Genomic DNA, 23,270 nt, shown 5'->3' with positions numbered 1-23,270 from the left:
TGATAAGGGATTTTCTTGGAGACTTTTTACACAATATCCATTAAGGAGATTTGAGGCTTCCATTCTCTCAGGAAATGAGGCAATGGTAGCAAAGTCTTTCTGTACAGGTGTTGATTATTCAAATCAACCGTGCTGTTGCAACACGTCACAAACACTAATTCACCTAATCTCATGGCAGTCATATTTACAGATGTGGGAAGGTTTAATTGGTTTTAGATTCAGAAACATATGAAATTATTTTCAATTTAGGCCAATCTATATATGCTTGCACACACTTGTGAAGCATATAGACTGAGAGGCTCCAGTGCAGAAATTACTAAGAGAAATATTACTGGCTATGCTCAACTAGATCAAAAAGACCCTTTTCTAGTATTTCAGTCTACTGCTTTTAAAAAGAATACAAACTAGTGATAATTTGCTATTGGCAGTGTCACAAAAAGAAGATTCATCATCTGAAGTCCACTTGAGTTTGACTTGATTCAAGTTCAAGTCAGTAATGCCCTCATAGCCTTATCTTGTGCAGCCTGACCCGTGTCACAGTTGGTATGATCTCATCTTACTGTCACAAGGATCATCGATCATTACAGTGGACCAGTTTTTCTCATCTTCAGAGAGGCTAAAATGCAATGATAGGAACTGCTCTAATCTTTGTGTTCATTCATCTGGTAAGCAGGCGAGCAAAATCACCTCTGTAATCTGACAGAGAAAAGATCTTTGTGGTTTTAGTCTATTCCTTTAAGTACTTCTACAAAGTACATATCTACATTAACAACATTTTTCAACATGATTTTGAAAATAACTGAGGACAATTTCTTCGAAAGAATTAGTTTGATGCAGACACCTTTGTAGATGGTGGCTATTCCCTTCTATGCACATTAAAGTTCAGGAAGAGGAGAGAGAAACAGGAATTTTTGTCACTGAATGTCAGCTGTCTCATCTGTAAAGGCTCTAGTTTGTTGTGTTGGACACATCAAGTTATTAAAGGTACCTAAACCTGCATCCGTTTGGTCTTACCCGCTTCTGGCTGCACCGCACGATCAGGAAGGTCTCAATGCTGTGCTCTTTCAGATAAGCATTGCGCTCCCCTCCGAAGCCCAGCTCCACCTCGTAATCTCCATTGAGATAGTTCAGGGTTGCTTTTGTTATGTGGATGCGCCTTGAATGAGACCAAGACAAGCAAATTTTGTAGACTCTGAAAAGCGACCGCCTAAAAAGCCAGGGATGGGTTCCATGTACTGGAACAAACAAGCAATAAACCCCAATCGATTTAGCCATGCCGCTACTCTTACACATTTAGTGTGGGAGTTTCATGGATAAACACAACAGCTTCAATGAAGCAACTTACCCAGCTTTGCCCCCTGCTTCCATGTGGTTGGCTAACGTGACATCGTTGGACCACACATCAAACTGCCACTTCCTAAGGCCCAAGACCCCGCAGTGAACTCTCCCACTGTGGATTCCGACCCTCATGTTGACGTTCACGCCCGTAACCTCACGGACCAGCCTGGAAAGAGACACGGGGGAGAAGGGCAATTACTAACAACTGAATGGCTGCAGTCAGCGGCACAGACTTGCATCCAGAGCACAAAAATCCGTAATGATCCATAAATTATTCACAGATACGCACAGTGCAGATCATCCACACCAACAGGACAACAGAACAAAACAGGACGAGCTGTGCTGCTCTTGGATGGCCAGGCTGGCCAAGAAGAGCCCTAATTAGAACGTGGAGCTCTTGGACTAAGTCCATGTACACTGAACTCAGGACCAAGTTGAGAACTCATAAAAAAATTATCTCTGGGGCAGTGAAAGATTAAAGTACTGGTCTGTGATTTCCTTACCAAAGCTGGACATAACCTGCCAGCACTGGGCCTCATTAAGAGTAATAGCACATTGCAAAGAGAAAAAGGAAATGATTTCAGAGATCTTAATTTGTCTGTATGGCACCAAGCATCAACTCTTCCACAGATGAAATATGATATGTGTGTGAAATACCCCACTGAAGCTGGAAAGCTTGAACGAGCCTTACAGCAGCAAAACCGGAGAACCACATCTATTGCAGTCACTCCAAACAGGCAGCTACGAATACTCAAGTTCTGAATGTAATGAGGTTTTGGATGCCCTGCTTAATCCCAAAAAGATTGCTGGAATACTTTGTGGGTTTTCCCCTTTCGGGCAAAAGTTAACTTCAAGAGCTGTTCACATGAGAAATATATTTAGGAGTGTGGGTAGGGAGAAGTCTTGACGAGGCCTTCAGAACAACTCTGCTTCTCATTATCGCCAACATCATTCCCAGAATGTCCATGCTTTGCAGGCAGATTCACCTACATCACACACCACTGTCCCTTCCTTTGAGTAGTACGTTCCTTGTAGCAAGGAGTACTTTATACCTGTCAGATTTCAATCTCTTCAGTTCTCAGGTTCACCCAGTCCTTTCTAGATAACATCATCTGGATAGGTAAGCCCTCCCAGCTCCCTAACATCAACACAGTCCTAATATTTATGCTTTAGTTATTAATGAAATTGCATGAATAAAGATAGACCAGTTCTGGACTCCAGTTCACCCCTAACAGTGCAAAATGTAGCTTAAAACAGTGTCCAAGACGACTTCTTGTTGAAATAGCTCCAATCCTCTTTGAGTTCCTTTCTCTTTATGATCCCTACCTTATGTTTCACTACCTACTCGCTGAAGTGACGTTCATTATTTTAACTAACAAGCAGCAGAGATCGTCTAGCAGGTAAAGGAAACTGATTTGCGTAAGGTGTTACCAGCTTATGAACTGAAAAAGCTCCAACCACAACACTGGAGAAAGGAACAGGAACTGGAGTAATAAAAATGTGGCTGCACCCATAAACCTGATAGGAACAACACAGCTGCAGTTCCTCCCTCCACTGGGTGCTATAACCCCACCTGCACCCCCTCCAAGCCATGTTACTGACACAAGACCAGGGAACTTTTCTCAGTAGTCATTGATGAGCAGGTGACTCTGCCCAGACTTTACAGCAAACAAATAAGTTTGGTTATTCTTTATAGACAAATGAAATATCCTTTGTTACCTTCCTTTTTTTCAGCTCATTTATTACCAGCAGTACAGTGAATCCAATTTTCTTGAAGTCTTTCCTATTTGGAGTAACATTCCCTGCTGCTATTAGACACATATGAAATCAGCCTATGGGCAGGGCCCAGTGTTGGTGAAGTCTGCAATCAAATGTTCAGTAGTTATTTGTTACCTCCAATCAAATGTTCAGTAGCTACTGGTTACCTTAATTGTGAAACCTCTTATCTTGATCCTTAGGGGAGGAGGGGGGAAGAGGGAGAGCAGGGATAGTGAGAACGGAGTCACCTTTCAGACTTATTAAGAGATAAGATTGTTAAATGCATTCATTATACAGGGGGTGGGAAACTAGTTTTAAAAGCTGCTGAAGAGCTATTTGTAAACAAACACTGAGTGCACCTCAGCTCTGTGTTTATTCCAAGTAAGGAGGGTTGCAGTTAATCAATGAAGTCTAGACTTCCTGGTGTTATTTAGCCTTGTGGGGAATTACACAGCAACACAAAAAGACCTCTGGATTTCATCAGGCCAACCACTGGGCAATGAACAGAATATTCTGTTTGCAGGGCTAGTGGGTAAGGATTGCTGCTCCTCGTGTTTGACAAGACTCTTTGTCACCTGCTACTTCATTGTACCTCATGTGGAAGAAATAGCATTCTTTCAAGGCCTACTGGAAATGAGTTACTTGCAATTCCTCTTATTTTACACATTGCATACAAACCCCAGAAGGAGACCGGTGCAAGGAATGGAGTTTAAAACCAGGAAAGAAAAGGTAGAAAGTGCTGACAGTGTACACTGCATACAAAGCAAGAGAATGCTGTTGCAGACGGTGCTTTGAATGGGGCTCTCCTGGGTGAAAACACTGCTTTTCACTCTGTGTATTTGTGTTATGAAAATAAGATTGAAAACCCAGGGGGTGTATTGATGTCCTTGCAGAAATTCAAATGGTTAAGGATGTACTGTGCCAAGATCAGCAAGGAGGTACCTCTAGATTTTATCAAGCTGAAGTGGAAACTCCATCAATTTACTGTATGGAATAAGAGGAGAACCGCCAAGAGATCTTCTACTTCTCTGTTGGTACCACTAATACTTCAGAGGGTGCTTTCAGAAAATAAAAAAAAAAAAAACAAGAGAGAAGGGAAAGAGCAGGAGAGTCTGTGCAGCAGGGATGGTGTAGATATCAAGATCAGTTCAGTTACCATCCAAAACTGACTGAACTTTGTGCCTAAACTTGCATGCACTCAAGATGACCAAATAAACCTTCCTTCCATGAATTCTGAAAGAACTGGCTTGTGGAAGAACATGTACATTGCAAACAAAATTCAACACTGTCTGAAATCCTCCAAGTAATAAAACTAGATACGGCTCTCCTGTTACTCTCTAAAGACAGGAATGGTCTGGACTAACATGGCTGCTAGTCTGACCTCGGGAGCAGGCAAAGCAGCATGGGTTTTGAAAGAAAAATAAAGATGGGGAAGTAGAGGGAAGTAAAGGAAAAAGACCATGAATCTGTCCCAGTCTGTGCCAGAGCAACTTCATGCTTTATTTCAGTAATTAATTTAACTAAAGTAGGAAAATTTTGAATCTGACCCTTTTGGCATAGGGACACTTGGAGAAGGATTTGTTGAACTAGACGAGAGAGACCTTGGCAGTGCAATTTTAAGGAGAGTAAAAAATTGGTTTAAAGACATATAAATGAATAGTGACTGAAATTTAATGAAGTTATTATTAATCCTCTGAATTCACAGTTCTGCAATTCAATGGAATCCTTCTTTGGGAATGAGACTTTCAGTAATTGCTGTAACCTTTGCCCTTCTCATCAAGAGACTGGGCTCTGATATCCATACATGACTGTATGGACACAAGTGTCTGCTTTGTTGCTGTCAAACCTTAACAGCATTTTGTTTTTTTGTTCCAGCTGGTTTCCCTTTTTGCTGGCCAGATTTCTCTGGTTTGGTTACCTTGCTCCTAATATTAAAAACTAACAAGAAAGAGAATCTACTTGCATTTGTTTTGAGTTTCTCTGTGGGGAATATGGTACTTACGAGATGGCCTCTATCATATCCATTCCCATTTCAACACAGCAGTGTGCGTGGTCAGCTCTTGCTTCTGGCAACCCAGACACACAATAATAGCAATCACCCAGGATCTTGATCCGTAAACAGTGGTTCTCCTAAAAAAAAAAAAAAAAAAAAGAATAATAAAGGAGAAAGAAGGATTCAGCTTATATTCATGCTTGCAATAGCTTGCCTTTTAGGGCAGTGAATATTTAAGTAATCCAGTGAACCAGCACAGTATGTCATTCTTGCAACAGGAGAATACAAACAAGAGGAAACAAAATTATAATAGAAAACTTACAGCTGCAAGCTTATCAAATCTGGCAAAGAGCTCATTCAGCGTCATGACCAGCTCCTGAGCAGTGCACTGGGAGGCCAGACTGGTGAAACCCTCTATGTCGGCAAAGAGGATGCTTGGGAAAAGACAGGGGGGGGAAAAAAAAAAAAAAAAGTCATTACAAATTTGTTGCTGATACTGGTGTAAGTGTAAATTCCATGGTAAAGTCCAGGATGGGAAGGCATGTAGGGGTGTCCCAGCCACAAGGAGATGAGCAGCCCTAATGGCACCTTGTGATGAAGCCCCTGTCCCACCTGCAGCACTCAGGAGCTCCTCTCAGTAAGGCTGCGAGCACAAAATGCCCAATGTGCTGCCAAATGACAATTGCAGACCTTGCCAGCTGAGGCCAGCTGTGACATAAGGACATCACATCACACGTCCAGCCAGGATGGACTGGGAAAGCCCTGGGAAAGCAGCCTGGACTGTTTTGAAAGCACAATTATTTCAATCACAAGTATTATTAATGACTCTTTGATTACAGTGAATCAATATTAATGCTGTGCTGCAAGGACAACAGTGGGTTATAGGTTTTTTTAAACTGCACATAGATTCTGTCTCATTGATAATTACAACATGGAAAATACTGACTTGCAATCAAACCCAGCCATTATGGCAAATTTAAAACTATTCAGTAAAACAAGCAGCAGACTTCATCTATATAGATCTAAGATAAAATGTAGACATGCACACATATTTATATAAATAGAAAATTCATAAGCTCTACTTGTATATTGGAACACTTATCCAGTGGTTGATTTGTTCTTTGAAGTTGATTATTACCATCAAGATGTACTTGGAAAAGAAATTAAAAGTCTAAATAACATCCACTTTGGAACTGTTTCTTCTTTGTAAAATAAAACTCCAGCATGTTTTAGGCAAATTGCAGAGGTATGTTTTCAGTTGGAATTCCCTGCAATGCCTTCAAGTCAGAAAGCAAAACCAACAAAAATATTTTCACAAACATTTTTTGCAAAAATCCTGAAACACATTTCAATTTTGGCATGCTTTTCATATTTTCCATCTACATTTCAACTCCAATAAATCATCAACCAAACATATTGCATTAAGTACTTCTTTGTTAGTCACACTGATGCTAAAACGTACAAGAAGAAAACAAGACAGGAATGCAGGGATGTCTGAATCAAAATATACTTTGCCATTTTTAAACACTTGAGAAAACACACAAAAATAAATCAAGATTCCACATATTTACAAATAAAAGTAAACCTCCTGAAGAAACACACTTGAAATCAAATGAAAGCTTAGACAAGTCTGCGCTGTTCATAAGCAATTTAAGTATGTGCTAATATGTCATGTGCAAATGGGAAATGTCCCCGGTTCTGGTGGCAGTAACAAAACGTGTCTTGTTGCAAGCACCTTCCTCTTCCAACATGGGGCAAATCACAAATTACTCGTATTTGAACATGTTCACACTCTGCTTGGGTGCATGTTGCAACAGCCTTGTGTTAGAGCAGGAGAAATCAAGATCAGCTGCTGCTCTGATGTTCAGATGGGTGTATCTGAAAATGGGTGTATCTGAAAATGCTACACAGGGATGCCCTGAGCCTTCTCCTCATGCCTAATAAATGAGATAAATGACTGAGGTTGCTCCCTCAATTCCCCATTACCATCATGGTAGATAGATAGATCAGACATTTCTGGAAGTGAAACATTGGCAATATTTTCAATCACACAAATGAAGCAATCAGCAGAGACCTATGGAGCTGTTGTACACACAGATTTGTGTCAGCTGACCAAGCACCTGAGTGCATTAAGGGCAGCCAGCTGCGTGACCTGCCCTGCCACTACTCAGCTACACTACTGAGCTAACAGAAGACACATGGGCTGCAGGGAACGGAAAACCTCATCAGGGTATGGAAAGGTCTGCATGTGAGATGGCAGAGGACAGAGCAGCTATCTGGGAACTGAAGACGGAGAGGACAGACACGCATTTGTGTCAGGAGACTGGAGAAAGAACAGGACACAAGAGTCAGAGAAAACCGTCCTTGAGAACAGGAACCCAGCCTGAAGCCTCTGTCTCTGCTCTCAGCATGGAACTCTGAAAGCCACTAAATTACATTTTACTCCTCTGCCTAATCTGTCCCCTCCACACACTCCTGCCAGCACTGCAGCTCCAGCAGCAGAGACACCAGCCAGGTTTCTCAGTCCCAGCCCTGCTAATGACCCACAAGGGATGAACAGGGACCAAGGAATTTCTGTTCCTTCTGTTATTAGGCCTTGTAACCCCTAAATTCAGCCCTCTCCCTGTAAAATACCCAACAATCCAGAAGTGAGTAAGAAAAGAGATGTCTCTTACAGTACCTGTCAGGGAACAGCACATGATCCTCCTCCTGTGTTTAGTCAGAGCTGTTGTTTGGAAACAAAGCCTGTTGTATCTGTGTCCTTATACACACAACACACACAGTGAGATGCCTGAAGCACCTCCAGACCCTGCCAGTGCACCTTACCCAGACTAGCAGCCTTAGAGATGAAACACACAGCTTCCCACAACGCTTAACTCCTCACTCCACACTTCAGTCTTACATGTCACACTACCCTTAGCAATGAAAAGATTTTTTTAAATGACCATGGTGTTGGTGATCGTGATGAAGGGCCCAACTCATGCCAACTATTTGTCAGTCTTCAGAGGTCATGCCATTTCCTTGCTGGTGGGAGGACAATGCCAGTAACAGGCTTCCCTTGAGCCAAAATGTGCAGTAAATGACCATGGTCAACAAAAGGTCAAATGAAATAATTATTGTATCTATAAAATATCATGAGATAAGTAAGGCAGTGGTTTAGCAGTACTATTAGCTGAAGCTGATTAGAAGGGATTGACCACACAATCTGCAGCCTGGGCATCAGCAACTATTATCAGCCCTGAGTCCCCATCCCTTCATCTGGGAGGCTACTGCTTTGTGGGAAATCCAGTTTAGCATGTAATTAAAATGTTGTAATGGTTTCAGAGCTCTTGATATATTTTCCACTCCATCACTGTCTTCAGATTTACCATCTGATTGGGTTTTGTCCAGCAGTAACCAGGGTATGACCTCAAAAAATACAGAAAATGGTTTATTTCTGGGAAAGACAGAGAAGAAAAGAGGAGTTATCATTAATTTTATATGTATTTTTAATTTCTTTCTGTTTTATTTTGGTTGAAAAGTACCACAAATTGTGTTTTAGGGTAGAGGTGAATACTTTCCTAAGCTCCTATTTCAGTTCCTATTTCCAGCAAGGACTGGCTCAAGATTTCATAGCTGTACAAGGCAAGCTCAGTTTTGTGCCAGTTGCCCTACGTGGCTCATGATACTGACAGGAAAAAAGGATGAAAAAGAGCCTGATGGCAGATCCTGCCATCCTCCCCTCCGCTAAGGGACCGGCCTGATACCTGCCTGGTCTCGCCCAAGCCCCAGGCAGGGGAACAGGAAAAGCGGATACAGGGACTGGAACACCCCACAGCTGCTGGCTCCTATGGATTCCCCCACATCTGAAGGGCAGAACAGGGCAGGCTGGGCTCACAGCTCCAGCCTCTGCCTGAGCTTGGCTCTTCCCAAAGCCATCAGGACGCAGTGGACTGCACGGCCTCCATGAGCAGGATGTGTGGGTGCTTTGTGCACAGTGCTTCACAGAACTGCAAAGGCAGACTGAGCTGAAATGGAGGGAGGCACAGCTAGGATGCAGAGACGAGGAGAAAACTCCCAACCTGCTGAGTTCAGCTTTCTCATTTTTTGGTCTGTAATGCATTCACACAACAGTTAAGATACACCTGCACAAGCAGCTCTGGGACCAGCAGGAGCCTCAGTGCAACATCCCAGAGACGAGCTCAAGTCCATCCCACTGCACCTGGAGTCCTACCACTGCAGGTCCTTTAAAACTATCTCCTGAAAGTCAGGTGATCCTTGCACTACTGATGTACCCCGAGGCAGAGGCATCACAGGATCTTTGGGATGGCAAAAGATGGCAAAGGAGAACTTTCTTTTCAAGTGTGCAGGAATGGGAGAAATTTGGCAGAAAGCAAAGAACATAAGGAGTTAGAAGAGCTAAGGACAAGGTGGGAAGCGGAAAACCACGAGACATTTAAAAACCACACACGTCTACAGAGAATGATTTTGCAGGGCAGACAAGTGTCTGGAGCTAATACAGTTATCAAAGGAGGGACATGACACAAGTTTCCCTTCAAATGCAGGATTATTCAAAACGCTAAATTAAATCGTGAGTGCTTCTAATGTAAAAACAAAAAAACCCAGTCGTGTTCTATTTCAAGCCATGTGCGTGCCATGCACGCCAGCCACAACATAAATCAAGCAAAGCAAGAAACACAAACCCTATCACCATCACAACGGTAATGCCAGTCATGAATATAAACACCATGTGTTGCTGGAAACCAAACACCCCAGGCACTGCATGAGAAACAGAACAAAAACCCAGACTCGGTGAGCTTTGATGGCTTATAATAACTGCAAAGTGCTTTTGACTGGATCTGAACCAAAGCCGTGGTATTTTACCACAATAAACACTACCTACAAGAGAAGAAAGAGTTAATGTTTCATGATAAAATAATCATTGCTCACTAGAAACAAGCATTCGTGAGCAAAGGATGCCATTGGCTACAGACACAGTCTGGCCTTGTCAGTGAGCTCACTAGGCTAATGGGTGAGGACAGGGTCTCAGGGTACTACAACACCATCCACTGCAATTGGTCATTGAGTCACACTGTGAACAAGGAAGAATAAAGAAGGATGGACCAGGATGAAGCTGACAAAACTCTCACTTGAAAGGTTGGGTCAAACTCTTAACACCAAAGTAGGTTTTCAGAGAACCATAGTATTGTTGAAGTTGGAAGGGATCTCTGGAGGTCATTTTTCCTAACCCTCTGCTCAAGCAGGGCCCCCTAGAGATGGTTACTGAAGACCATGTTCAGATGTCTTTTGAGCATCTCCAAGGAGGGAGCATCTCTTCAGCATTTTGGTAAATGAGTCAATTTTTGCACTTGGATTCTGTTTAAAAGCCAGTTCCCCTCCAGCACTGTAAACCCAGAATTATTTTCCAGCTCCAGTGGCATAAACATACCATTAAGTTCATCTAGAAGTTCCTGGAGTAAACATGACATCAGGATACATCCAATCTCCCCTTCCTAGCTATAGCTACTTGGGGATGAGATGGCACGGAGATCCTCCATGTCTTCTACTCACCCTGTGCACAAAATAGGATTCCAACTTCCAGAAACACTGAGAACAACTCATCATGCTCTTTCCCTGCTGAATTTGACAGCAGCAACGACAAAAGGACAAACCAAAACAAGCTGAGGCCAAGTTTCCAGCAGTGCCACAGTGACCATGGTCAGGCGGCAGCGTGTCTGGGAAAAGCAGCACTAATGTGAGCAAGGGCAGCAAAGCCCAGCTAGGGAGGGTGGTGTGCCCCACACTGACCATTGTGCTGGGTGACAGCCCAGTGACCACTCCAGCAAGCTGCTCCTAGACTATCTCAGGTCTCAGCAGCATGTCAGCCTCGCTCTCTAGGGATGTCTATGTGACAGGCTAAAGACACAGTCTTAGCGATGCAAAAAATGTTCTCCAGAACAGCAGGACATCAGACAGACCAGAGTTTTTCCTTTTCTTACAGTCATGGGAAAAAACCCAAACACAACAGTAAAAAGATACATGCTCTACCCTAAACTTACACGGTCATTTCGGAGAAGATCCATTTCGTATTAGAAATCACCTATTGTTTCAAATGAGCCCTAGCACTGCTGTGACACATGAGCTAGCACAGCTCTCCCTTGGAAAGCAGGACTCAGTCTTGCACCACATTCCATCTTGAGATCAGTCATGCTGGCTCCCACTTGCTCAAGAGGGTGAGAAGGCACAAATGTACACAAATGTGATAAGCAAAGAAATACTGGTGAGAGATAGAAAAACACAAAATAGGAGGAAATACACAAAAAAACCCCTACAAAACCGTGAGCCTTTTCACCTTTTTCTTAACAACAAAAGGCAGAAAGCCTCCCTCCCATCTCTCTTCCAAAACTGTTGAAATGTAAACCAAACCCACATGCCATATTTGAGAACTTCACTCTGCAGGACCTTACTAAGTGACTCTGGTGACAGCAAAAACCAAAAAAGAAGCAGGAGACCAGACGGCTCTGGGAGTCACTGGTGGCAACGTGCAGACCGCCATCCAAGGCACTACATGATAACAGCCAGGGTCCTTGCAAAGACACAAGCTGCAGAGCCCTGCTTTGACTTGATTTTCCCAGTTTTGCTCTCAGGTGAGTATTGCTGGAGGTCAGAACTGCCTGAGGGGCTCATCTGGGAGATGCACATCTCCAGCACAAACACTCTGCATTTGTGGCTGCAGCTCTGTCTGTAGGCAGTGCTGGAAATGCCCCATGGAAAGGGCCTGAGAAAAAGGGCACTTTGCTGTCCATCATGGTCAGTGCTCCTCACCTCAGTGCCTGTGGTCTGCCCCTCACCAACAGCCCAGGAAATGAGAAGAAATTTAGATCCTGAAATCACCGACCAGAAGAGGAAAATGCACCAGTCATGCAGAGAAAAGTTTTTCCATGACCTCCGTAGGTTTGCAGTTTACAAGCATGAGTAGCATCCCCAGTTACTGGAACTTAGCTATAGCTAGGCAACATCAGTACTCCTTTTTTTTCTTCATTTTAAACATGAAAAATGTGCTATCCTCTCCTTCTAAACATTTTGAGTTACAAGATTTTCCTATTTCAGCGGACTATATTTAACCAGATTGATTTTTCACTGGACACAGGAGTAATAAATAGTCTTTTGGGAAGAAAAACTACTTGAGGAAGGCAAAACCAAATAAAAATAGATGTGCAGTAGCCACCAGCTGAACTATAGGTGTGACACACTATAGATGGCTTTGAGATGAGTGAAAGGAATTTTAATCTTCCATCACTGCCGGCTGAATTAGACACTGCTGTCTGTCAAACCTAAAAAAGAGATCTAACCATTCTAAATAAGACTTTGTGTTCTTAAGAAGGAGGAAATTTAGATCTTTTTCATTTATCTAAGAAAGGACTGATGGGAATGCCAGGTTTTTTCCAATTGTTCTGGTCACGGGAAAAAACCATGTAAATGCAAAAGATGCCGAATCCATTCCATCTCCAAGGAAGTTTAAGAGGGCAAAGTGGAAGGATACGGCCTTTTGCAGGAAGGAACTATGCACAGTGCTGACCCCAACCATGTGCCTTTGCTGTGGCTCTGAGCCAGCCCAAACCCACCCATCTCTGCCAAAAGAGCTGGCAGGTTTATCCAAACGGGAGCTGAATCCAGCCCACACCAAAATAAATCTCAGATTTATTTTTGTTCCACGAGACAGCCTGAAATCCAGAATTGCGTGTAAAACAGAAAGGAAAAGCCATATTCTGGTTTTCAAACTTCAGGAGTGTTTTTTTTCCTTTGGGCATTCCTGCAGTCTGTTTTCTGGGATTAGAGCAATCTCTGATATCAAAATCCTGCTGCAAACGAGTAAGTAGGACAACAGAGCTAAGAGAATACTGAAAAAAGGGATCAACGTAGCTGTAGTTCTTCACTACAACTGAATAGTTGTATAGATAGGCACTATCCCTTCCTGCCTTCCCTTTGAGACAATTGCAAAATTGACTGGAGCTATAGAAGCAGCATGGTAGGAAAGAAAACTAAAAATTTAAGCATTAAAGCAAAAAAACCGACCTGTTGCAGAGAGACTGTGTGCCAGCAATCAGTTGTCAGAGAAGGCAAGAGAGTAATATATTTTGTCACAGTTAACAGTTTCACAAGCATATCGTGGCTCAGGCACATGGCACAGAGATGAAATTGCCTCTAATCAGGTTTGTGATGCTTTCTGTTATATATTGCTCAGGTCTTTGTGTTTGATGGAGAAAGAATGAGCTCTTCATAGCTGTGAAAACTGCCTCCAGTCTGGTATCATGGATATTCAGGCAAACAATGATGCTTTTGTACTCCCTAACCAAAGACCTGCAGTAATTCTGCATGCAGCCATCACTTCAATCTAACCTTACTTCTTTGCTCTTCCCCCCGGCTTTCCCGGTGTCCTGTCCTCTTGGGATTTATTTACTTTGTCATTTCAGCAAGTCAGGGTTTTCCTTGTGGAAAGTCACTACATAATAAATACATTACCCTAGTATATAAATGTCATCCTTTAAAACAGTAAGGAGCAATTGTGCCTTTCCCAAAGTGGGTAGGTAGCAAAATACAGACTCCCAATGCATCAGCTGAGGAGGGACAAGCAACGTGATGTTCTGTGCACACGATTTCCAGTGGTAGCTTATTAGATCAACAATACAAAGTGGCCATTTGGTGGGAAAACTGAGTGGACTCACTGCCCCCCCTGCTTCTATAGTTTTAAATATAGTTGAGCAGTTGTGTTTTTAAAATTACACTGATGAAACTGTAAAGAGAAAAGGGCCCAAAGCATTTAGAGACACTTAACTCTACACAGTTTATAATGGACCCTTTTCTGAGAAACATCAACAAACACCAGCAGAGAGGAACTGCAAAATGAAGACATAATTCTTCCTCAGGTATTTTGAAAATTAAAATGGCTGTCCAAAGAAAGTGGTAAAGCTCATTAACTGAGGGATCAATGTCATTTGGTTAATAAACAAACCTGATGATAAATTTAATAATAAACCACATTCATGTTTTCAGTGACAAGGGAGATTGGCTGCAGTGCCAGGATCAAATGAAAAGGAAAAAAATGCTGCAGGAAATTGAACTTGTTATCTGTTTGTTGTACACTGGATTAACTTTCTTTACCTGATAAGAACCAGTAATGAATAGATACCCTCAACTCAAAACTAAAGTCTCCCAACTTTACAAGGGCTATAGTTTAACATTAAGAGGGTTTTTTCCTTTTTAAGGTGTCACCTACCATCACATCTGAATTGACTGGTGGCACTTGAATTGATATCTATTTTGGATTCCCCCTGGAGACACAGAAAACTCCAGCTTCCATGTAGAAACAAGGTAAATATAATGAAATTCTGTACAACTGGTATCAGCAAGAGAACTGCTCCTCCTCAGAAGGCAGTTCAGGTGAGTCACTATATCAGGATTTCTATGCAAAGATGGTCCTTGAACAGGCAATGTGAAATTCCTCTTCAGCCCCTCACATATGTCATATTCCAAATGCTTGGCATATTGTCATGATTTCATAGCAAGTGAGCAGTGACATTAAGCAACTGTTAAAACATCATTGGTGCTAGAAAAACAACAACACACTATTTTCTAGAGACAGCACTATGGTATATAGATAAAATACATAAAGATGCTCATGGAAAACCCTGGCAAAACAGCGATGTGAATCCTGGCCTCCTAAGTCCAGGAAACTTCCACACAAACCCTACTCCTGCCATGCTGGAGCAGGAACCATGGTGATGGCAGGTCTGCTCACTGCATATGTAAGTCTAACTTTCCCCTAAACCTCCCCTGATTTTTGCAATCAGTGGTTTCTTCTCATAATGAAGCAGACATATAATTTTAACTTGATTTCAAGAGAATTACTGTAATTGCCACCGCCAGAATAATAGATCGGAATAAAAAGAAATGGCTTTTCTCTTGCATTTTCCATTGTAAAATTTAATTTCTGTGTTAATGCATTAAGATATTTCACTAAGCCATTTGCTTGCTGCTCTCAATATTCACAAATTATTATCACCAAATGTAGCTCCTACAAACAGCTATTAGTTTACCAGTGTACTAATATCAATAAAATCAATAGAGTCTGACCAGATATTTTCTATAGCATAGAAAGCCACCTTGGAGACCACTTAAAACATACAATATGGTAATGTGTCCCATAGCATAAAAATAAGAGGAGAGCTGCTGTTTCAGATCCTTTTATATCTATACAAAACCAGTCAAGTTAATTTCTGCTTACTTTCTATGCCACTGCATTAGCAGCAATTTTGGTTTTCACAAAGCGACATGAAATGGAATTTGAGTGCCAGGGAGGACACATGCCCATGTGAAGCCTAACACAGCTGGCAATAAAATTGTGGCTAATGAGTCACAGGACAGACAGGCTGGGACTTTCCCTGTTGGGGATCTGGGGAATCCAGAGCTGAATTCACTTGCAAAGAAGGAAGGAGTTTGAACAAACTGCCTCAAGTGAAATGTCTTTTAGTGTCTCCATGTTAACAGCCACACTGATCTGTCCCTAGCACTGATACATTCAGGTTTCTAACAGATGCCTTGGATGAGAAAGATTTGCTCCTCCAGAGAGGAGTAGCCAAGACCATAGTAAAGTGTTTCTCAACCAGCACATCCGTGCTGTCCCTGGGGCTCTGTGCTGTAGCTGCATGAACTGATGTGGTACAAGCTCCCAGCGTGGACGGGGCCTGGGGCTGTCAGACAGATCTGGAGCAGAGAGGGCAGCAGAATGGAACGGAGCATGCACACAGAACACAAACCATAAAGATCTTTGAACAGTCTGGAATTTGCAAGATGTTCACTATGGTACTTGGTGTTTGTATGGCTGGGTTAAATGCCCCTGTAGTTCAGATAGCAGGAGATGATTCCCTGTTCTTACGCACCGAGCCGCTCTCCAGAAGCCTGAAAACACTTAGCACAGCTACTCTAGCTCTTACATACCACGAGGAACAACCTTGCAAAAGTGCAGGATTCTAATAGCCACTGCAAGGAAAGAAGGAAAGCGGCGGAGGGGGTGGGAAGAGCAGCAGCCCACACAACATCAAATGCTGGTAGGCTCAGTGCTAAACAGCAGATGATTCTTACTGAATAACTGCCCTAGATTTTGCAAACAATACAGGGAACAAAAATAGAAACCCATTTACATATTGCTGTTAATGACTTTATTTATAGTGTCACAGCTAGAGCACAGTAACTGCAGCCCTGGCTTAACTTGAAAGCCATTCACTGTTGAGGAGTCAGACAGATAGACAGATACTGTTTTCTTAATCCTTATGCAACTGAAAAAAAACCAAAAAAAAACCCCTGCTAACAATATCCAGTCACCAGAATCCTTGTAAACAGAACCAGAAAAAAAGTTAACAGCAGTCAAAGCCAAAAGCAAATCATCCCCAGGATCCCCTTGGCTTCTGCACCTTCTGGCTACTTAGGACACGCTGTGGTTAATCAAAGACCAGGGGCTGGAAACCCTGGTGAGCAATTTTTCACTTCAGTTTGAGCCTCGTGATAGCACCTTACAGGAATACTTGACTGTTGTTTCATTTACTTCTTTGGTTGGTAATTGTTTGTTTGAATTAAGAAATACAGACAGGGCTCAGACTAAGTTAGCAGCTACTATAAGAAACACTGTATGTCCAGCATTTGAGAGAATCCCTCCCATATCCCTGCTGCCATCTACATGACTGCAGCCAAATCTTACCTGGGAGCCAAGATTCCTGCCAGATTAAATACCACTGGCCTGACACAAAAAACTGGCACATCTTTAAGGTACAGAATCATACACAGAAATTTGCATCCTTGATTCCACAGATTTTTGCATTCCTTGATTTCCATTTTGCAAATGCCTGCTATTTATAAGTAAATGGAATGAAACTCAAAGCAAGAAAACCATCTCCTAAGACCCGTCACCCAAGATGTGAGAAAACACGGATCTAATTTTCCCTCTGCCTGAATCCAGCCTGAACTGGACAACTGGCTATTTTGGATTGGGAACAGGGGTGCCCTCAGGACCTCATGCTGCAGCTGCTCATTACGTATAAAATACTCAGAATAATTAGAGGCAGAGACAGCGAGCGCTCCGCTCTGCCCTGCTGATTATGGTGCACGCTGTGACATGGGACAGTGGGATTCAAGCTGCTGCTCCGGGGTTTGATTCTTTTATAAAAAAATGAAACAGAATTAACAAAAGAGAATGAGGATGCCTTCTTCATTTATGGCCTCTCCTAGGAGATGTGGCCTGAAGCGCCCTCTGGCACATGGGAAAACAGAATTCAGATAACCTACCCGGGTGTGGGTAGAGCCTCTGCGCTCCCGATGAGTGCCTCATCACTTGTGCCTCTTCAGGTCTTTGTGTTGGACTTTCTGCCACACGGAATGCCAGCTGAATGAATTGATTCTCTGTGTTTCCATGTTAGTTAGGAATAGGAAGGTGCCCCTCTGGCTCGGCAGCCCAGCTGAACCCTCCCCTGCAGATACAGCCACTGCCCATGAGAAGCCCCCAGCACAGAGCGTGTGTGTGTTTGTGCACACTCCCTGGGAGTTCCTCAGAGCCTTCAAGATGTAGTCACCAGGACATTTCTGCAATGAAAGCATTTCTGAACTCTGATCAGCCTCATTACCAAGTCAAATTAAAGAACTCACTGTCCATCTCAGGTTTTAACTTTTCAGACAAGATTCCTTTTTCAGTTTGCTTCTTCCCCCACTGCATACTTGCAAGAAGAAGCAGCTCAGCTTCTCCACTGAAATTCTCAATTTCAGTGTACCTGGGCTTTGCAAGAAATTTGTAATCACTCACAATTTCAACAACAAAATTGTACTCAGTTTGCAGCTGAAAATTACAAAGAGTACTGGATAGTAAGAACAGAATATCATTACAATTTAGACTCTGTAACACAATTTTGTCTCTACATGAGACCTGTCACCCTAAACTGTGACTTCAAGGCCACTACTCCACAGACGGGAAGAATCCTAGGGAAGAAAGGCAGGGACGAGAGTTTTTTTCTCATTTTTAATTGAAACAAAGTAGAACTATTAAATGAAAAGGCCTCTTTTTTCTCTTGCCTGGAAAGGAAATGAATCTCACAAAGGGGCTTACAGTAGTTTTGAATGCAATCCAGAACAAAAGGTTCCAAATGAAACAGAATAATTATACTTTTATGGATCAGCTCTTGGCATTTGTTGAATCCTGATCTGTAACTGCAAGTGCTCAAGTTCCCCTGAGCAGAAGCCAAAGTTTTGTTTGTTTTGTTCTACAAATTGATTCTTATTAGCTGATTCTTTGGAAACAGCCAAAGCACAAAGCAGTGGCGCATTGGTGTGCATGTTCCTGGGAATGGAGGCTCTCCACCAGCACTGCTATGGCACATAACTGTCCACTATCTACATTTGGTTTCCATTGTCCCTTCTCTTTTCCTCCAGACATGATAACAATTAGTAAATTTGCTCCTTTCTTTCCAAGGCTTTTTTTCCTTTTCCCCATATTTTTTGCCTACCTCTCCTCCCCACTAATATCGCATCAGCTCTGTGACACAGGTTCTCTCAGTTCCTTCATGGTCCAGGGAGTTACAAAGCACCTTTCTGAATTGCTGCTTCATTCAGCACTGATGTATGGCGCTGCCAGGCCTTGGAGATAACAGAAATTAAGTAGTTGTGAGAAGAAGGAGGGTTGTCCTAGTAACCCTGTATTAGCAGCATTCCCCACAGTGAGCAGGAATGGAGCCAGTGTATGATCACACTCTGCAAAGAATCACGCTTAAATTAAAAACCTACCCAAACAACCACCATCAAAAACCCCCCAAAACAATGAGCTGACATGGTGGATCAAACTGTAACTCTGCTGGGAAAATTTCCCACTGCCTCCTACGTGCACCTTCCTCTTCACATGCGAGGGCAAGTTGTGCTTCCAGATGCCTTGCACACCTGCAGCTGGGACAAACAGGCACTTACAGCTGATCTCACAACTCAGCAAAGCCCTGGTCACCCAGCCTGCTGCATGCCACTTACTGGGGAGATCTCGGCAACAGGAGCCCAGGAGAGAATATTTTGCTGATGGTGACACAGATCCAAGTTTTATAAATAGTCACCACATAGGGTTTTTCATCCTGGGGGTTGGTTCTGTAGAACTGCAGATGAGGAAGTTGATTTTGAATGCTGATGATCCTCCTATATATTTAAGACATTGGTTTAGGAGGTTGATTCAAAAAACAGACATGTTACTGGTCAAGAGTGTCCTTAGATTTTCTCAGTGACTTTGAGAGCTTCAGATATGTACCAAAATCACACACAGCAGCCACAAAGAGCTCTGCTGGTCATGGCATCAAGGAAGATAACACCTATATTGCCATATTTTTAAATAATAATTGCTTTCTAAATAGCATCACACAGACTCTTCCTAATCTCTGAAAGCTACCTGCAAATTTCCAAGTCTCCAGAATCTAGTTTTACAAATCCTTATTCCCACCATTTAAAATTGTGTGCATCCTTCTTGAGCTTTGTAACAGAAGCACAAATAGGCACAGAAAAATCTCGGTTTTCTAAAAAGGGCACTTCAATCATTCCACAAGGGCAATGCCATGCCAATGGGATGTGTGTGATAAATTACTTAAACCTTTGGTCTTTTGCCTCCTTGGCTCTTTTGTGCAGTCCTCTGGTGCTCCTCATTTCTGTTAGTTCTGTTTCTGAAGTGACCTGTTCTTAGCTTGGTTTCTCACAGAAACTCCACTTATGGAATGCAGACTGCACAGCCAGTACCAACCTCTCCCCAACTTTTTCACCACTTAGTATGAAGCAAAGTTAATAAAAAAGAGAAAGTTTAGGAACTATGCTATGACTTTCATTTACTGAAGGACATAGACTCAAGTAAGCAATGGTACTAACTTGAGTCACAGGATGCCAGACCACTCGAGAGCTCTTCTCCACTAATTGGTTTCAGCTTTTGTCTCTTCATTATTTATCCAGTGTCAAAATTATATATACACCAGTAGGAACAGATGCACAAATTAGCAGCAATTGTTGAGGGATATAAATATAGTATAGAACAAGAGAAGTTAATCCATCCCCATCCAAAACTGTGCCTGTTTTACAGCTTCTTCAAGAGAGATTCAAATAGTTTTGCAAAGTTCCCTGCATTACAGAATAAAAAGTTTAACTAATTTTTGCTTTTCAGTCATTATCATCTAGGGAGGAAGCAAAAGGTGGGCTGATGATTTTAATAAAAACCTCTTCAAATGTTACATAAACTCAGTGTTCTTAAAACCACTTTGCATGTTAAGTACATGACAAAGCAGTTCATCAACTGAAATCTCACAAAGTCATTACAGGAGAAAAGCAACTCTGTAAAAGCAAGTCTTCACAAAGGAAAAGTTTTTTTCAGAGAATACTTAATTTTTCTTGTCAAGGTTACTCCAGAGTAGAGAGGACTGGGAGTGAATTAGTTGAATAGACATAACTTGATGGGGTATTTTTCTATAAATTTGATATATATATATATATATATATATCAGACCAACCAGCAGTCATACTTACATTTTTAAAAAAAATTAATTTATTCTTAGTACTATTGAAGAAAAAAGAGAGTCCAAATAACCTTGATGAGTTAAAATTCTGCACTGTAAACTTCTACAGGCACCTTCAGTATTCTCTCCAAATTACTCTTCACAGTATTTCATCATTAAAACATCTAACACACTTCAATCCATCACCCTGTGAACTTCACAGGCCCTTGTGTAAACTCAGAATAGCAGGGTGTGAATTATACATCACAGGCCCTTCCTAATTGCTGCTGGCTTGCTGGTGGCTGCAGATCTGCAGTCACCTGGCACGCTGCACTTGTGGGATGTTATCTTTATTCCAACACACGTGTTTAGGGAGCGAATCCAGCGGGGTGCCTGGCAGCCAGTTCTTTATCTGGTTTGTTCTTCAGAGGGTACAAGGCTCGCTCACGCCCCTGAAGACACCGGGGGCTCCCAGCAGGGACCAAGATCACAGTATATTCCCAGTTCAAAGAGGAAGATCACAGAGGAGATGAATACTTAAACAAGTTAGCGCGTATTTGTTCTTAAAGGTTGCTGTGCACGCGCACAAAGAGGTAGATTTGCTAAAATATATAAAACTGCTGTATTTTTTTGGCTTCAAAGTTTACATGACTGAAATGTCAATACATTTATTATCGAGAGGGAGTGGTCCTGGGCTGAAACATCCCCTGTAATATTAACACCCAGACTTATTGCACAGCTTTGAGGTCAACTCCAGGTGTATGAAGGTTGCAAAGTAAGTGAATTTCTTTACACGTGAGTTTTAGCGTGAATGACAACCTCCAAAAGACAAGTGACTTTTTCCTCTCAAAACCAACAAATTGATTAGGAACAGAGAAGTGATTAGTGGTGGTAAGAGCAGAGTATTTCACCTTCATCCAAGGGTGAAACTTACCTCTGCACTTCCTTAAACGTACTGCTAACTTGAAAGAAAAAAGAAAAATCTGCAACATTAAAAAGCAAAGATTCACACCTGCCAGGCATAGGTGAAACTCCCAGGAGCTGGCTCTTGACAGAGAGAGTTCCTGCTTAGGTAAAATTCACTGCTGTCATTTGGGGAAAGACGTGGGCAGGCTCATTTTCCTCCTACTCACTTTTCTCATCCTACAGATTCAACCAGAAGTTACAGCAATTAAATGCTCTGAACTCACATGAAACCCACATTACCCCTCACCTACGGGCAAAAATAACTTTCTACAGCTCTTGGGCACGTGCCTTGAATAAGGAAAAGGAGGGAGAGGTCTTTCCAAACTTTGATTCTGAGAAACCACCAAGCAACCAACCCATCAACACACTTGGGAGGAAATTGAAGCTCACGGACTGGCACAGAGAGCAGCAGCAAGGATGCGAGACATGGATAAAAGTGGCTCTTGGGCTTTGTCCTGCTTAATGCTGCCCCTCCTTGTTTTAATACAGAAACTATCAATTTTCATTCTGCCTCCCTACAGAAAGGAAAGGAGACAAGGAGGAAGATGGATTACAGTAAATATTAAAAAAGTTACTGCTCCTGCCCTTTCCTGGCAATGAAGCCTTCCAGAGAAACTAAAGCTACACAAACTTTGGCTGAGGTGGGGGATTGTGTAATGCTTGAAAATACTTGAAAATATCCACAAAATAACTTTATACCTGCCACAAAATTTATACCTGCCGTAATGTAATTTTATTTATTAGAGAGCATAAGTCCTTCACCACCAAGAAACATTAGGAACGGATGTCCTGTGTGTGAGGACAGTGGGAGAAGGGAAGAAAAAGATGTTTGCTTAGTTGAATTTTTCTTCAAATGTCATAGTTCACAATTCCATAGAACCTTGCGACCTGGGAATTTAAAAAAACATCATAAGCAACTAATTAGGCATCACAACACCTAAAAGGTGGAGAGGTTAGGTTGACACAGCTGGTCTGAATACCCTGACACTCAGCCAAAGTGCAACTATTCAGTCATTTTAAAGGGGAGAACGTTTTGGTGTTAGAGTGTCATTAAATTAGAAGACGGGTTGCAAATGTTTTTCATTTAAAAAGCTGAAATTAAATGGTCTTGTTTCATTTCTGCAAATGGTTTACTTCAAGTTGTCAAGAAGTTTAAGAAACTCTGCAAACAGGTTAATGCTGTTAAGTACATGATTCATAAGAATTATGTGAAGGGGTGAAGAGAGGAAACTGTCACTTTTACTGCACTTGGATGCCAGCCCTAAAATAAGCTTCTAGAAACAGTTCATCAAAGGAATTTCAATGACAAAGCCAACCCTTATCCCTTCACAGAGGACTTCAAGCCTCCTTTTATAGCACAGAGATTACTATATTTGGCCAAACCTAGATAACATTAAAGCCATTATCACTGCAGTAAAACACTATAAATAGCAATAGTAATGTAAAACACTTAAAATTCTGTCTGGGAAGCATGATAGATAAACAATATTATCTATGCAGAGTTCAGGGCTTGTCTATCAGACATAATCTCATTCATGATAACGTGAACAAATTTAGTTACATAATTCACCTTGTTGTTTACCCAAAATTACTTGCATAGTCTTGGGAACTCCTTTCCTGATTGCTTTTGACAATAGACTTTATATTTAACACACACACACATAAGTGGGAAAGGTCAAATCATGCTC

The 23,270-nt window shown here is 42.0% G+C and overlaps 1 protein-coding gene across 1 annotated transcript in view; it reads right to left on the bottom strand.

The window, feature by feature from the left end:
- The window catches only part of ADCY5 (adenylate cyclase 5), a 204,460-nt gene that overhangs the window by 52,249 nt on the left and 128,941 nt on the right, over positions 1 to 23,270 (bottom strand). The window contains exons 4-7 of the mRNA XM_040068872.2: positions 5,412 to 5,523; positions 5,099 to 5,226; positions 1,346 to 1,504; positions 1,015 to 1,156 (exon numbers count right to left, since the gene is read on the bottom strand). Of these exons, the coding sequence (XP_039924806.1) occupies positions 1,015 to 1,156; positions 1,346 to 1,504; positions 5,099 to 5,226; positions 5,412 to 5,523 (541 nt within the window). The remainder of the gene's footprint in view (positions 1 to 1,014; positions 1,157 to 1,345; positions 1,505 to 5,098; positions 5,227 to 5,411; positions 5,524 to 23,270) is intronic.

The sequence above is a fragment of the Hirundo rustica genome, chromosome 7, assembly GCF_015227805.2.
Source record: "Hirundo rustica isolate bHirRus1 chromosome 7, bHirRus1.pri.v3, whole genome shotgun sequence".
NCBI classification, from domain to species: domain Eukaryota; kingdom Metazoa; phylum Chordata; class Aves; order Passeriformes; family Hirundinidae; genus Hirundo; species Hirundo rustica.
This window is presented reverse-complemented; position numbering and strand designations above follow the sequence as displayed.